Raw genomic sequence first — 14,385 nt, 5'->3', positions numbered from 1 at the left:
GAAGAGATGAAGCGTAGCTTAGCACTGGTGACTGCCCCCCCCCCCCCTACCAACTCCGGGACTGCCCCCCTGGGACCCCACACACACAATGGTGTTCTTTACTGTATTCTAAAGAATATACTTTGGTTTACATATGTTTATGGTTTTGTTGTATGCTACTGTATACAACAGTAATGTTTGACCTAATAAATATTATCTGTTTCTACATTGCATTGGTGTTTACAGTGTAATTGTTACCCCTCTCAGCAGATTAATTTCACTGTAGAACATTGTATTGAAATGTAGATAAGCCTATGAAAGACCAAAGAGCTTTAGATTTAGAACAACAGTGTTTACATGGTATATCCAAAAATGTACTATTATGAAAGCAGTGTTTGCTATTTGATGCAAATGCTTCATTCTGACATGTGTTTATGGCATTTTGAATGCAGCGTTACATTTTTAAGGAGATGTGAGGCATTTTGCATTTTGTGTGTGCAGTTTTGGGAATTATGTGTAGAGTTTTGAAGAAAAAGGAGACAGTTTTGAAAACGTGTGACAGCATTTGGAAAAAACTGTAAATATAAGTTTTATTGAACTTTTCATGTGGTCTGAATTCAATTTCAAAAGGCACTCTAATCGTGGAACGACCCCACTATAATTGCCATCCACATCGTATTGTTGTACATATCTGTTATACTTATATGTTATAAAAGCATTTACCCACAGTAAATACATGTATCTATTGAAGAGAGACACAACTAAGTCACCGTAAGAGTCAACCAAGGACACAGCGCAGTGGCATATAGACTTGGGAAAATACTTCAGAGCATTCTAATTACTTGTTAGCGACACCTTTAAGGTCTCTCAGTCAGACCTCAGTGCACCTGAGCCCCATTTAGAAGTTTTGATTGGCTGGACCAGGAGATTGAGGTCAGGGATGGTTGAAGGTGCAGTGGTCACGGAGGAAATTAGGTTTCTATTTGTCTCTCAGCACTTCAACACTGTAACAGGCATGGTGGAGAATGTCCTTCACACCAACTTAAAGGGTTAATTATAAGAGGAAAAGGCTGGGCTGTTATTGATTGTATTATTATCATTATTAATATTGAACGTAACCATCAAACATATGATTATACCCTGTTCTCCACTGTTCTCTTTCTCTCTATCTTTTACACACACACACACACACACACACACACACACACACACACACACACACACACACACACACACACACACACACACACACACACACACACACACACACACACACACACACACACACACACACACACACACACACACTCCCTTCTCCAAAAAACACACAAACCCCATCACTCAGATGGTGTGTGGTGTGTGTGTGAGTGAGTGAGTCGTAATGCTCCCCATTCCTTGTATTGAATAAACCTGGTCTTGGGTAATGAATCTACAGTAGGTGGAGTATCTCCAACAAGCTATTTAGAGGGAGCTGCCACACCAGGAGGTGACTAGCCCAAAATGCTTTTGTTATCTCTTCAGGTTGTGTGGGGGGTGGTGTGTGTGTGTGTGTGTGTGTGTGTGTGTGTGTGTGTGTGTGTGTGTGTGTGTGTGTGTGTGTGTGTGTGTGTGTGTGTGTGTGTGTGTGTGTGTGTGTGTGTGTGTGTGTGTGTGTGTGTGTGTGTGTGTGTGTGTGTGTGAGTCGTAATGCTCCCTAATCCTGTGAATTCCTTTGTTACTGATTTCACGCTTGGTTTGCACACAGCTTGAGCTGGGCTGCTGCCATCACTTCTCTGCCTTTCACTCCTGCCAAATTACACACACACACACACACACACACACACAACACACACACACACACACACACACACACACACACACACACACACACACACACACACACACACACACACACACACACACACACACACACACACACACACACACACACACACACACACACACACACACACACACACACACACAACCCATGCAGGATCGCTGGCAACTCTTGCTGGTTCCCTGTTTCTCTCTAACACGTTGTGATGTTTTGCCTCTTTCTTCGTTTGTTTGTTTTTCAGTCCATTCTCGGTTCATTAACATCTCATTAATGTAAACAAATTAATTATTTTTAACATTATTCTGTCACTTGATTTACCTCATAGTGGAAATCCAATGAATTATGCATGATTGGTTTTACTTGTAGCAGTTCACTATCACTCAAGTGACTTTGATAGATACATCTTTGCAAACAGACAGATATAAACCAATGGAGGATCCTCAGAGGAGGAAGGGGAGGACCATCCTACTCAGTTAATATTTTTTAATTTTTTATTAAACAGGAAAGGTGATCCTTTTTAGATAAAATAATACTAAATATGTTCATGTTTCACCAAGTACCTGATTAAAACCAACATGGACTCACTGCAAAATTAAACGTTTGTCTACTTTTTTCCGAACTTGGAAGTTGCTCCAAATGTCAAATTTTGAAGTATTTGTTGACACCGCAGCGCCTATCGCTATGATTGAACATACTACCCTCGGATTACACGTATCCTCCTCCATCACAGTCCACAGCGCCCTAGCAAAACCCAAGACGACTTGATGGTACTAGTGCTCACCGTTTCCCCTAGTGGCCGGTTTTCACTTTACTTGATTTAGGCATTAATTCCGACTTGTTTAAGTTAAACAGAAAGGCATTCATTACGATTCATGTAAGTTTTATCATAGTGTTACCAAAAGTTCTAAAAGGCACACTTTCCTGTCAACGGATGGCAAATCGTCCAGGAACAAAGGATTCTTGTTAGTGTCTCTTAGCCAGAGGGATAGATGTTATTTTCCTGGAATTAAACCATTAGGAGCTCTCATTCTTTAGCCTCGGATATACAGCAGGATAGTTGGTGCTTATGTCTTTCAGTAAGCGCACTGCAAGCACATACACATGCAGACACACACACACACACACACACACACACACACACACACACACACACACACACACACACACACACACACACACACACACACACACACACACACACACACACACACACACACACACATAATTTGTCGCTGAGATAAGAGCTATTTTCCATCAACGAGATAAAAGATGCAATGTTGCATTTTTTTTCTGATCACACATAATCTTTAAGTTAGCCAACATACTGAAACATTTTCACATTAGCACTGGTCTGAGGCTGGTTTATAAAGACAGGGCTGGCTATAGCCTTTTAGGGGCCCTAAGAGAGATTTGGTTGGGGGCCCCCCACCTTGCGGCAAAAACATTTTAGTGGGTGGCAACCTCTTGACAGTGGAGAGAAATTGTTTTGTTTTAAAGTATATTTTCTGAAATTCTACACATTCTTCCATGGGGTTTAGACACTGGGGTAGTGTATACCCCTGCAGCCCCCACAAGGAGGGGGGGGGGACAAGCTTTGGAGGCCCATGCACCATTCATCTCACACCTACGTCTAAATGTTGTATTTTTAATAGATTACCTCATGAGTGGTGCAGCGGTCTTAGGCACTGCATCACAGTGCTGAGGCGCCACTACAGCCTGGGGTTCTATCTCTCAGAGGGCGGCGCACAATTGGCAGTTAGGACAGGGTTTGGCTCGGGGGGCTTTCCTTGGATCATCGCGGTCTAGCAACTCCTTGTGGCGGGCCAGGTACTTGCAACCTGACTTCAGTTAAATAATGTTTCCTCCGACACATTGGAGCAGCTGGCTTCCGGGTTAAGCAAGCAGTGTGAATTTGGTGGCTCATATTTCGGGGGACGCATGTTTCGGAAGGACAGTACTGTGCAGCTGTCTTCATCGACCTAGCCAAGGCTTTCGACTCTGTCAATCACCGCATTCTTATCGGCAGACTCAATAGCCTTGGCTTCTCAAATGACTGCTTCGCCTGGTTCACCAACTACTTCTCAGATAGAGTTCAGCCTGTCAAATCGGAGGGCCTGTTGTCCGGACCTCTGGCAGTCTCTATGGGAGTGCCACAGGGTTCAATTCCCGGGCCGACTCTTTTATCTGTATATATCAATGATGTCTTTCTTGCTGCTGGTGATTATCTGATCCACCTCTATGCAGACGACACCATACTGTATACATCTGGCGCTTCTTTGGACACTGTGCTAACAAACTTCCAAACGAGCTTCAACGCCATACTTCAGTGGCCTTCAACTGCTTTTAAATGCTAGTAAAAGTAAGTGTATGCTCTTCAACCGATTGCTGTCCGCATTCTCCCATCCGTCCAGCATCACTACTCTGCATCACTACTCTGGACGGTTCTGACCTAGAATATGTGGACAACTACAAATACCTAGTCAAACATTAAGCATCTCCAATCCAAAATGATATCTAGAATCGGCTTCCTATTTGACAACAATGCCTCCTTCACTCATGCTGCCAAACATACCCTCGTAAAACTGACTATCCTACCGATCCATGACTTCAGCGATGTCATTTACAAAGTAGCCGCCAACATCCTACTCAGCAAACTGGATGTACAGTTGTGGCCAAAAGTTTTGAGAATGACACAAACATTCATTTTCACAAAGTCTGCTGCCTCAGTTTGTATGATGGCAATTTGCATATACTCCAGAATGTTATGAAGAGTGATCAGATGAATTGCAATTAATTGCAAAGTCACTCTTTGCCATGCAAATGAACTGAATCCCCAAAAAACATTTCCATTGCATTTCAGCCCTGCCACAAAAGGACCAGCTGACATCATGTCAGGGATTCTTTCATTAACACAGGTGTGAGTGTTGACGAGGACAAGGCTGGAGATCACTCTGTCATGCTGATTGAGTTCTAATAACAGACTGGAAGCTTCAAAAGGAGGGTGGTGCTTGGAATCATTGTTCTTCCTCTGTTAAACATGGTTACCTGCAAGAAAACACGTTGCTTTGCACAAAAAGGACTTCACAGGCAATGATATTGCTGCCAGTAAGATTGCACCTAAATCAACCATTTATCGGATCATCAAGAACTTCTAGGATAGCGGTTCAAATGTTGTGAAGAATGCTTCAGGGTGCCCAAGAAAGTCCAGCAAGAGCCAAGGCCGTCTCCTTGATTCAGCTGTGGGATCAGGGCACCACCAGTACAGAGCTTGCTCAGGAATGGCAGTAGGCAGGTGTGATTGCACCTGCACGCACAGTGAGGCGATGACTTTTGGGGTATGGCCTGGTGTCAAGAAGGGCAGCAACGAAGCCACTTCTCTCCAGGAAAAACATCAGGGTCAGACTGATATTCTGCTAAAGGTACAGGGATTGGACTGCTGAGGACTGGGGTAAAGTCATTTTCTCTGATGAATCCCCTTTTCGATTGTTTGGGGCATCCGTAAAAAAGCTTGCCCGGAGAAGACAAGGTGAGCGCTACCATCAGTCCTGTGTCATGTGTGGGGTTGCTTCTCAGCCAAGGGAGTGGACTCACTCACAATTTTTCCTAAGAACACAGCCATGAATAAAGAATGGTACCAACACATCCTCTGAGAGCAACTTCTCCCAGCCATCCAGGAACAGTTTGGTGATGAACAATGCCTTTTCCAGCATGATGGAGCACCTTGCCATATGGCAAAAGTGATAACTAATTGGCCCGAGGAACAAAACATCAATATTTTGGGTCCATGGCCAGGAAACTCTCCAGACCTTAAACCCATTGAGAACTTGTGGTCAATCCTCAAGAGGCGGGTGGATAAACAAAAACCAAATCATTCTGACAAACTCCAAGCATTGATTGTGCAAGAATGGGCTGCCATCAGTCAGGATGGCAGCACACATTTAAATTACCCCCACGCTGTCCAGGGACATTGGTAATTACCTTACTGTCCTATTACATTTCTTCTGCGGCGCCTGATTTTGGTGAGGTTGAAGCCAACCTCATCCACATAAATAAATTCATGGCGAATTACATGGGCATCCAGCTCCAATACTCTCTGTAAGACAAAAGGATATACAGATGAGTAAATATGGTATGTCTGAAGTACTGGAAGTAGTGTTTCATACATACCTCTACAAAGTCATGTCGCATATTCTTGACTCTGTCAGAGTTTCTCTCAAATGGCACCTTGTAAAGTTGTTTCATCGTCACTCGGTGCCGTTGGAGGATGAGTTGTGTGGTCGGCAGGCTTACAGCATTGATGTTGTTAAATATGGTGTCATTATTCAAGATATGCTCTCTTATCTCTCGAATCCTAATTGCAATGTTGGCCAAAACCATATTTATAATTGCAGTCTCTTGTACATCTGTAAACAAGCGTCCTCGTCCTCCATGATGTCTTTGCCTTTCCACTCTGTACAGAATTCAAACACAGTATGTGTTCAGCATAGGAACTGTAAACAATGTACAAAACATTTTAGTACAGCATGATAACCAACCTCATTCATTCAATGCAGTGCAGTAAATGGATGGCTTAGAGTTACAAATGTTTATGCAATACTATGCAGTCATACGTATTTTACAGTACATTACTGTAATGCTAAAATAGTCATTAGATACATGTAGTTGCATACCTGTTCTCATTTCTGAAGGTTCGAATTATGTAAATCGACTCAAGTCTCATGGTCAAACTGTGGTTGATCACATGATCAACAAGTGTTGCCCTAATCTTACCAGAGATGGCTCTCCTTCCTTCTCTTCTTTGTCCTTGTCCACGTCCTCTTCTTCCTCTTCCTCTCCCTCCTCCTCCTCTTGCTCTCTGTCCATTGTTGGCATCCATTGTTCAAAACATGTGATCTGACCTTTGACCTATTTATAGGCCTATACTACAGTAAAGCAGTGATTGGTTTGTGATCAGTTAAGCTATTAGTGTTTGCACATGTGAGGAGTGTGACCTGGTGAATAAGTGTAGCATTTTGATTGGTTGTGTTTTGAAAAGGAAAGCAAGTCGCTCCCTGTTAGATTTTTGTGTTTTATGTAGAGAATTATGTGTAGCGCTTTAAAAAAAAGTGTTTTATGCAATTGACAACTGAGTCAAAGGCTGAGAAATAGCTTATGGTTATGGATATTTGGTGTGTAGTTTAGCACTTTGAGTGAGAGGTTTTAAAAATCGTTGTGACATGAAAATATTTTGTGTGTAAGCAGTTGGAAAAAACTGTAATGCAAGTTTTAATAGCTAGACTAACTACCAATCACATTTTTTTATATCTGACATGGGCTAATGGAGTGAATGTCAGTGACTGACATAACAAGAGGAAAACTGCTGATGCACAACTAAATTTCTATATTGCACCTGGTGTTTTGTACACTCTTTGAAAAAAAGGTGCTATCTAGAAATTCAAAGGGTTCTTCGGCTATCCCCATAGGAGAACTCTTTGAAGAACCGTTGTTAGTTCCATGTAGATCCGTTTTGGGTTCCATGTAGAACCCTTTCCACAGAAGGTTCTACATGTAACCCGAAATGGTTCTACCTGGAATAGAAAAGGCTTTTATCTGCTACCAAAAAGGGTTATCCTATGGGGACAGCTGAATAACCTTATTGGAACACTTTTTCAAAGAGTGTACTACTCTCAATAGTAGGTTGAGCTCCCGACTGAGTTCCTAGAATAACAATAATAATAAAAATGTTTAGGGCCAGGGGCCCTAAGTGACCGCTTATGTCTCTTATGCCTGGTACCGGCCCTGTATAAAGATGTATGATAAGCATACCTCTTTACCAGACGTCAGGTTGAATTATGGAGAAAACACTGCAGCAACTCTTTAATTGACGTATGAATATGCGATGGTGCTTTTATCCCCGACCTGAAATCAATCAAGTGGACAGTTGGGTTTGTCTGGGCTTGTCAGTGAGCTGTGCCCTCCCTCACCCCGTGTTGGTTATTCCTTTCTCCTCATCTTGAGCCCAACCTCCAGTTCAAGGGTAGAAGTCGACTGTGTCTCTGCTGTGGTTTGAACTTAGTTTTCCATAGAACACTTAATGGAAGAAAGGCTGGGGCCATATTCACCACGTTGCATGCAATGCAGTTATGTCTCTGGGTTCAAAGCTGGAGTTAAATATTTAGCAGCTGTTAGCATTTCCCATAGGAAAACATGTCACAATTAGCCACCTTGCTAACATTAGCTGAGCACATGCAATTGTACCCCTCTTGGTGCTACTAAAAGTTGATGTAAACACTGCAGGGTTTTAATTAAGAGAAATGCTTTTGTTTGTTATGAATTGTGAATGATTTAATTTAGCAGTGTTTTGGTTGTGGTTATTATCTATACTCCAATGAGATGTGTGAGAATGCAAGAAGCAACACGTTTTTATGGATATGAAGGAATCTTCTGGTTTCATGTGGTCTAATCAGGCAGGATGTCCTTTTCTTGTTGAAGTGACGTTAGATAAATGTATACAACCAGGGAAATATATATATTTTCATGACGACATCAAGAAGCTTAGAAATGTCATATTTTGGTTGTTATCTGGTGGTTATCTGGTGGTTATCTGGTGGTTATCTGGTGGTTATCTGGTGGTTATCTGGTTGTTATCTGGTGGTTATCTGGTTGTTATCTGGTTGTTATCTGGTTGTTATCTGGTTGTTATCTGGTTGTTATCTGGTGGTTATCTGGTGGTTATCTGGTGGTTATCTGGTTGTTATCTGGTTGTTATCTGGTTGTTATCTGGTTGTTATCTGGTTGCGACAACAGATAACCAGTTAAAGAATACTTTTTCTAGTTACTATAAAGACACAAAAAAATGTCCTCACAAAGGTTGTCATCCTGACATCATTGCAACCAGTTTTGCCCTCTTTGTAAGTGCCAGGATTCCAGGAGTCATTTGGCGCCGATGGATTTGATAGGCTGTTTGACTATGTCAAAGAAGTATGGAGGAGGGGGTGACTGTTGGGGGTGTGGTTGGGTTATTATGGAGGCTGTTGGTTCTGGGCGATGGGCCCAGTATTTGGTTGCTCTGCATGTGAAAGCCTCAAGGGCACATCAGGCAAAGGGCCAGTGGACTGCAGCCCTAACCCCTCCCTTTAGATACATTAGAAAACATACTACTCTGTAAGTTCACACACGCGCGCATGCACACATGCGCACACACACACACACCACGCACACACACGCACACACACGCACACCACACACATACACACGCACGCACGCACACATGCGCGCACACACACACACACACCACGCACATACACACGCACGCACGCACACACCACGCACACACACGCACGCATGCACGCACGCACGCACGCACACACTTTCTTTCTTATGCTTTCATCTGGAGGTGACAACAGAGCTGTGTAATGGCTCGACCTCCTGGAACGTCAGTGCTGGCTGGCTGGTAACACATGCGGTCCATCACATGCCCATGTCAACAGTGAGTGATGGGAGCTTTGCTCTCAGGCGCCAGTCAGGGAGCCTTTCATTCCAGACAGGCATGCTGGTGGACGACTACATCTGAATAACTTAACTACATTAGAAAACATGGCAGGACTATTACTGCTAAGGTAAGGTCAAAGTGTTTACATATGCAAGTACTTATACTGCTGGAACTGTCTTACATGAGAGAAAAAAGGCAATAACATTTGAAAGTTAAAGTGAGTCACAACTGCATTGTGATGTCGTGATGGCTTGTGTTCTCAGTGTTATTTTGTCCTCTTGTATCCACCCCAGTTTGATCAAACCGAGTCCCCCAACACATTACAAACCAGAATAAAACCAAGACATCAAAGAGGGTTTGATTGCACCTGTATTTAGAATCAAAATATTTTTTTATCCCCAGTTAATAGATACACTTACGACCTGTTGTCCAAAAAAGAAAGCAATTTCATATTTACATCATAAATAAAGTTACACAGGAGATACTTTACATATTTTTTGGGGTAAGAAAAGTAAACATAACAATATTATTTTTTAAATTTGAAACACATAATGAAGCACCAGAAGTTTAAAGTGATAAACGTTGTTGTTGTCACGCCTTAAGACTTCTACTAAGAGGGGGAAATTTGGCAAATGGGATGCACAGATAATGCCAACATTGAAACTATAGCAACCCTGCCACCAAATGTTCTACTTTGACATTAAACATGACATTTAATTGAGAAGAAAAGAAATATTCAACATGTTGACAATTAAATATAGAAAAACATGAGTATTTTTTATAAAGAACTACTTTTACCCTCCATTGAAGTTTTTGTGAGGAAGTTACACAACGCTTTATCAGGTTTGAGGTCATGTAATGGAATTGCACATTGTCTACTACCTTGGGAAATGATCATTTCGATAGGCCTAGTTACTGGTGCGTGACACTATGTTGGGACTAAAACATTGGGTTTAACTTTAACCAAGCTGGGCACTCACTGAAAACTTGAATAGCCTTTCCACAGCATCTCAGTTCAACGGAAGGGGAGGAATTAAATTACCTAGAGGGCAACATTTGGCATGGAATGTCATAATGACGTCAGTTTCTGGTTGTAAACATTTTATTTTTGTAGAGATGGCAGATTACAGTTAAACCTGCCTTTTTATGATAATAACATCAAGACATATGGAAAATATGTCATATTTTGTTTACTATTTCATCACGTAACCAGATTACAACCAGTTAAAAGATCTATTTTTCTGGTCAGTAAAAAAACATTGAAACAATGTTATTTTATAATCCGTATACAACCTGACTAAGGCATAACAAAAGCTGCCAGCCTGACATTATTGCAACTATTTTGCTTGCTGGGTCTGGGCTCTATTGGACTCTTTTGGGCTCTATTGGACTCTATTTGGCTCTATTGGACTCCATTGGGCTCTATGGGGCTCTATTGGACTCTATTGGACTCTATTGGGCTCTATTAGGCTCTATTGGACTCTATTGGGCTCAGTGAAGTGTGACAGAGAAGACCTGTGTTATGGGGAATATCTTGACACTAAAATCGGATCAGACCCTAATGTATGAGGAGTAAGTTTGTAAGTCCCACATTTACTCCTTCAATGAGATGCTAGGATTGGTCTGTCTTTATGTCAGTCATGTACGGTCAGCTCCCATTGGTGATGATCACCGATGTGCCCTTGTGTCCTTGTATCTGGTCGGCCTGCATCCTCATGTGGGGCAGCATGCCGTACTGGGCTCCTGCCAGCCCAGAGTAGCTCCTCAGGCTCTCCGCGTCGTACAGGTGGTCCAGGGAGTAGCCAGTCAGGGTGTAGGCTGCGTGCCTGTCCAGGTGCTGCCTCTCCTGGGCAGGGTAGAGCAGAGGGCTCCCCTGCTGCACTGGAGGGTGGTGGTGGGGTGAGACATCTGTCTGACTCTGCAGGTAGTCTTTGGAGACGGACAGGCCCGACCTGGGGATTCCGTCAGAGCTGGGGCTGCTGAGGCGCGACAGAGAGGCCGGGCTGGCTGTGTTTTTGTCGTCGTTGTCGTGGGAACCCAAAACATTTCCGCCGTCGTTGCGGTGATGGAGGCGCTCGGTGGTGAGGGTGAGGTTGATGCCGTCGGCGACTCCCGGGCCACGACACACGACGCCGGGCATGGCAGTTTGGAGGAGGGGCAGGGAGGAGGGGGTGAAGGAGCAGGGTCTGTGGCTCTTGTTGGAGAGACCCCCCACTGGGCCCAGGGCATCCAGGGGCCCTTTGTGCAGCTGTAGGCGGCTCTCCTCCTCCTTGATCATCTGTTGCGTGACGCGGATCAGTGTTTCCATCTTGCTGGGCTCCTGAGGACTCGCCTGGAAATGGTCGCCGACAGTGCTGCTGCGGTAACGTTCACCCGAGTCGCTGGTGGAGCCGCCGCCCCCTTCAGGTGAGCTGACCACGCTCTCCTCGTCCCAGTGGCCCCTTCCTGTTACAGAAAATGGCACCACAAGTCTCCATATTGATGTAATAATACTAGCCCCAAAACCAAAAGGACATATCGCTATGATTTTCACGGTTCATGATTTTGCTGCATATTTATGTAATACCCATGTACGCCATTGCCTATGACCGCTATGTGACTATCAATACAAACTTGAAATATGACTAGAGTGAAGTATTGCATTTTGTAATATACAGACAGATTTATTTATCCATCTACATGAAATGACATTTGATAATATACATAGAACTGATCATGTCTTGTAAATCCCTACTAGACAGTGCATTCCTTGGCAGCAGCACCATTGGGAGTTGTCTTTCAGTTTGAGTACATGAAATGTGAAATAACTTGGATTCAACAGTGGGCAATTATTGCACAACAGATGGTAACAATCGGCATACTGGCAAGAAACAACTTCGCATGGACCATAATGTCCACGGTCCATTTGGTAAACAAGCTACCAGGGAAATGTTGGATTTGTATGGTTGCGTTCCAAATGGTACTATATTCCCTATATAGTGCACTACTTTTGACCGGGACCCTACGGGACCTAAAGTTCACCACATAGGGAATAGGGTGTCATTTGGGACACAACCCATATTTCCAGATGGTGGCGGCCGTCACCCTAGCTCCTTACCTTGGACCAGGCTGTGATAGGAAGTGAGGTCGTAGCCCTCGCCGTTCTCCAGAGACGACTTGGGCAGTGAGAGTACAGAGCGCGTGGCATCCCACCAGGCCTCCCGTCCAGACTGGGGAGCAGTGCCCAAGAAGTAGCGACCAGCTTGGCAGCGGGCACCACGGTCGCAGGCGGGGATGTGAGGGTGGGCGGAGGTGTGGGTGTGCGTTAGGTCCTCCTCGGAGAGGGCCAGGCCATAGCATAGGGAGCCGGAGTCGGGGTAGAGTCTGTAGGCGCAGGCCCCGCCCTCCGCTCCCTCCCCTTGGTCAAGCAGCTGAGGTGAGGCGGAGTCTGTCAGCGGGCTACCTCCCCATTGGCTGTCCTGGTCGGACTCTGAACGCTCTGGGTGAAAGGCTGAAAACTGTAGGAAAAGAGAAAATATTTGAGGTTTAAACTATATATTAAATTAGTAAAAGATGGTTTTACGATATCTAAATATTCTGTGACATTTGGCTTAAAGACACATTATATTGATTACAAGACAACACAACACAACGAGGCTGTGAGACTAAGAGAGCATGGAAGTTTGGGTCTACAGGAGAGAGAAACAGATGCTCTTCTTATTACTGTGCTAGGGAACAAGTACACCACAGAGGTACCAAGTGTCTTACCTGCTGTGGATAGGGGGACACTCTGACTTTGGCCTTGGTGTGTGTTACACAGGGCTTGGTGCCCTTCCTCTCGTCTGTAGTGCTCGGAGGGCTGGTGTATGAGAACGCTGGCTTGCTAGGGGTCATCTGGTCCAAGGACAGCTGTATTCCCTTATATTCAGTATCTCTACACACACAGACACACAGAAGAGCAGCATTTTGTAGTGAGCACATTTGAAGAAAAAATAAACTCTAGCACACTAGTAATCCTGAATGCTCCACATACTATTGAATGAATCTTTCAACCAATGTTTCGGTCAATAGACCTTCATCAGGCTTTCACTGAGACGTATGACTTGACGTGTAGTGAGCACATTTAAAACATCTTATTTCACAGAAGTTATGGCAATATATAATATGACGTACTCCAAGTAATTACTCCAATGTAAACACCAAAGTCTGACAATATTTACTTTTGATAGTGAGTGAGACATAATTCACTAACACTTTCTTTTGAGTATTGATTAATGCATAAATGTGATGACTGTTAGAAATGAAAATATGATTTAAAATAAACTAGGTTGGGAGATTAGCACTCCTGTTTTTCACTATGAGAAACACAACAGACACCCTAAGCAAAGTTCATGATTTAATGCTATGGCTCAAACGTTGGTAAAACACACACACTCGCACACACACTCTTACACGCACACATGAATTACAACCAATCCCATAACGTCAACACCATGCTTATCGTTAATCTACTCCTTAGTCTCTAGTTTACATTCTCTTGAAGTCAAAGTGTACCCATACACACACCGCACGCCACCACGCACACACACACCACACACCGCACACACCGCATGCACACCACATGCACACCTCATCCACACAACACACACACACACCGGTCCCTAGATTGAATACATTTCTCCCAACATTGACTATTCATTATGTACATATAAGATAATATATACGCCACCTTTATCATTCTAACCCACTGTCCTTTCCCTGAACTCTATCAGATGTCAATACCATGACACGGTTCCTGTGTCAGACGCTCTGCAAACACCGCCCTATTCTTAACTTACCACATCAGCAGTATGTTATACCAGCCCGTGGCATTTTAAACCCCTGTGCCCTGTCTCTGACCTCAGTCAACCAGTCACTATAACATGTTTCTAAATATGACCCGTTCTTTATGTGTGTATGACACCATACGATTGAAAGGAAATATTTGGATAGTCAGTGTTTTGTGCGACATTTCGGGAGTCCCAAATGACACTCTATTCCCTATATAGTGCACTACTTTTGACCGGAGCCCTATGCACTCTATTCCCTATATAGTGCACTACTTTTGACCAGAGCCCTATGCACTCTATTCCCTATA

General features: G+C 43.6%; 1 protein-coding gene across 1 annotated transcript in view; it reads right to left on the bottom strand.

Moving 5' to 3' along the window:
* Positions 1 to 9,620: 9,620 nt before the first annotated feature.
* Positions 9,621 to 14,385, bottom strand: part of LOC123991563 (single-minded homolog 1-A-like) — an 18,459-nt gene continuing 13,694 nt past the window's right edge. Inside the window, exons 10-12 of the mRNA XM_046293192.1 lie at positions 13,017 to 13,182; positions 12,367 to 12,766; positions 9,621 to 11,714 (exon numbers count right to left, since the gene is read on the bottom strand). Coding sequence (XP_046149148.1) covers positions 10,918 to 11,714; positions 12,367 to 12,766; positions 13,017 to 13,182 — 1,363 coding nt within the window. The 3' untranslated portion in view covers positions 9,621 to 10,917. The remainder of the gene's footprint in view (positions 11,715 to 12,366; positions 12,767 to 13,016; positions 13,183 to 14,385) is intronic.

This window comes from Oncorhynchus gorbuscha, linkage group LG12 (assembly GCF_021184085.1).
Source record: "Oncorhynchus gorbuscha isolate QuinsamMale2020 ecotype Even-year linkage group LG12, OgorEven_v1.0, whole genome shotgun sequence".
NCBI classification, from domain to species: Eukaryota; Metazoa; Chordata; class Actinopteri; order Salmoniformes; family Salmonidae; genus Oncorhynchus; species Oncorhynchus gorbuscha.
Note: the sequence above shows the minus strand (reverse complement) of the source record. Positions and strands in the feature narration are given on the sequence as shown.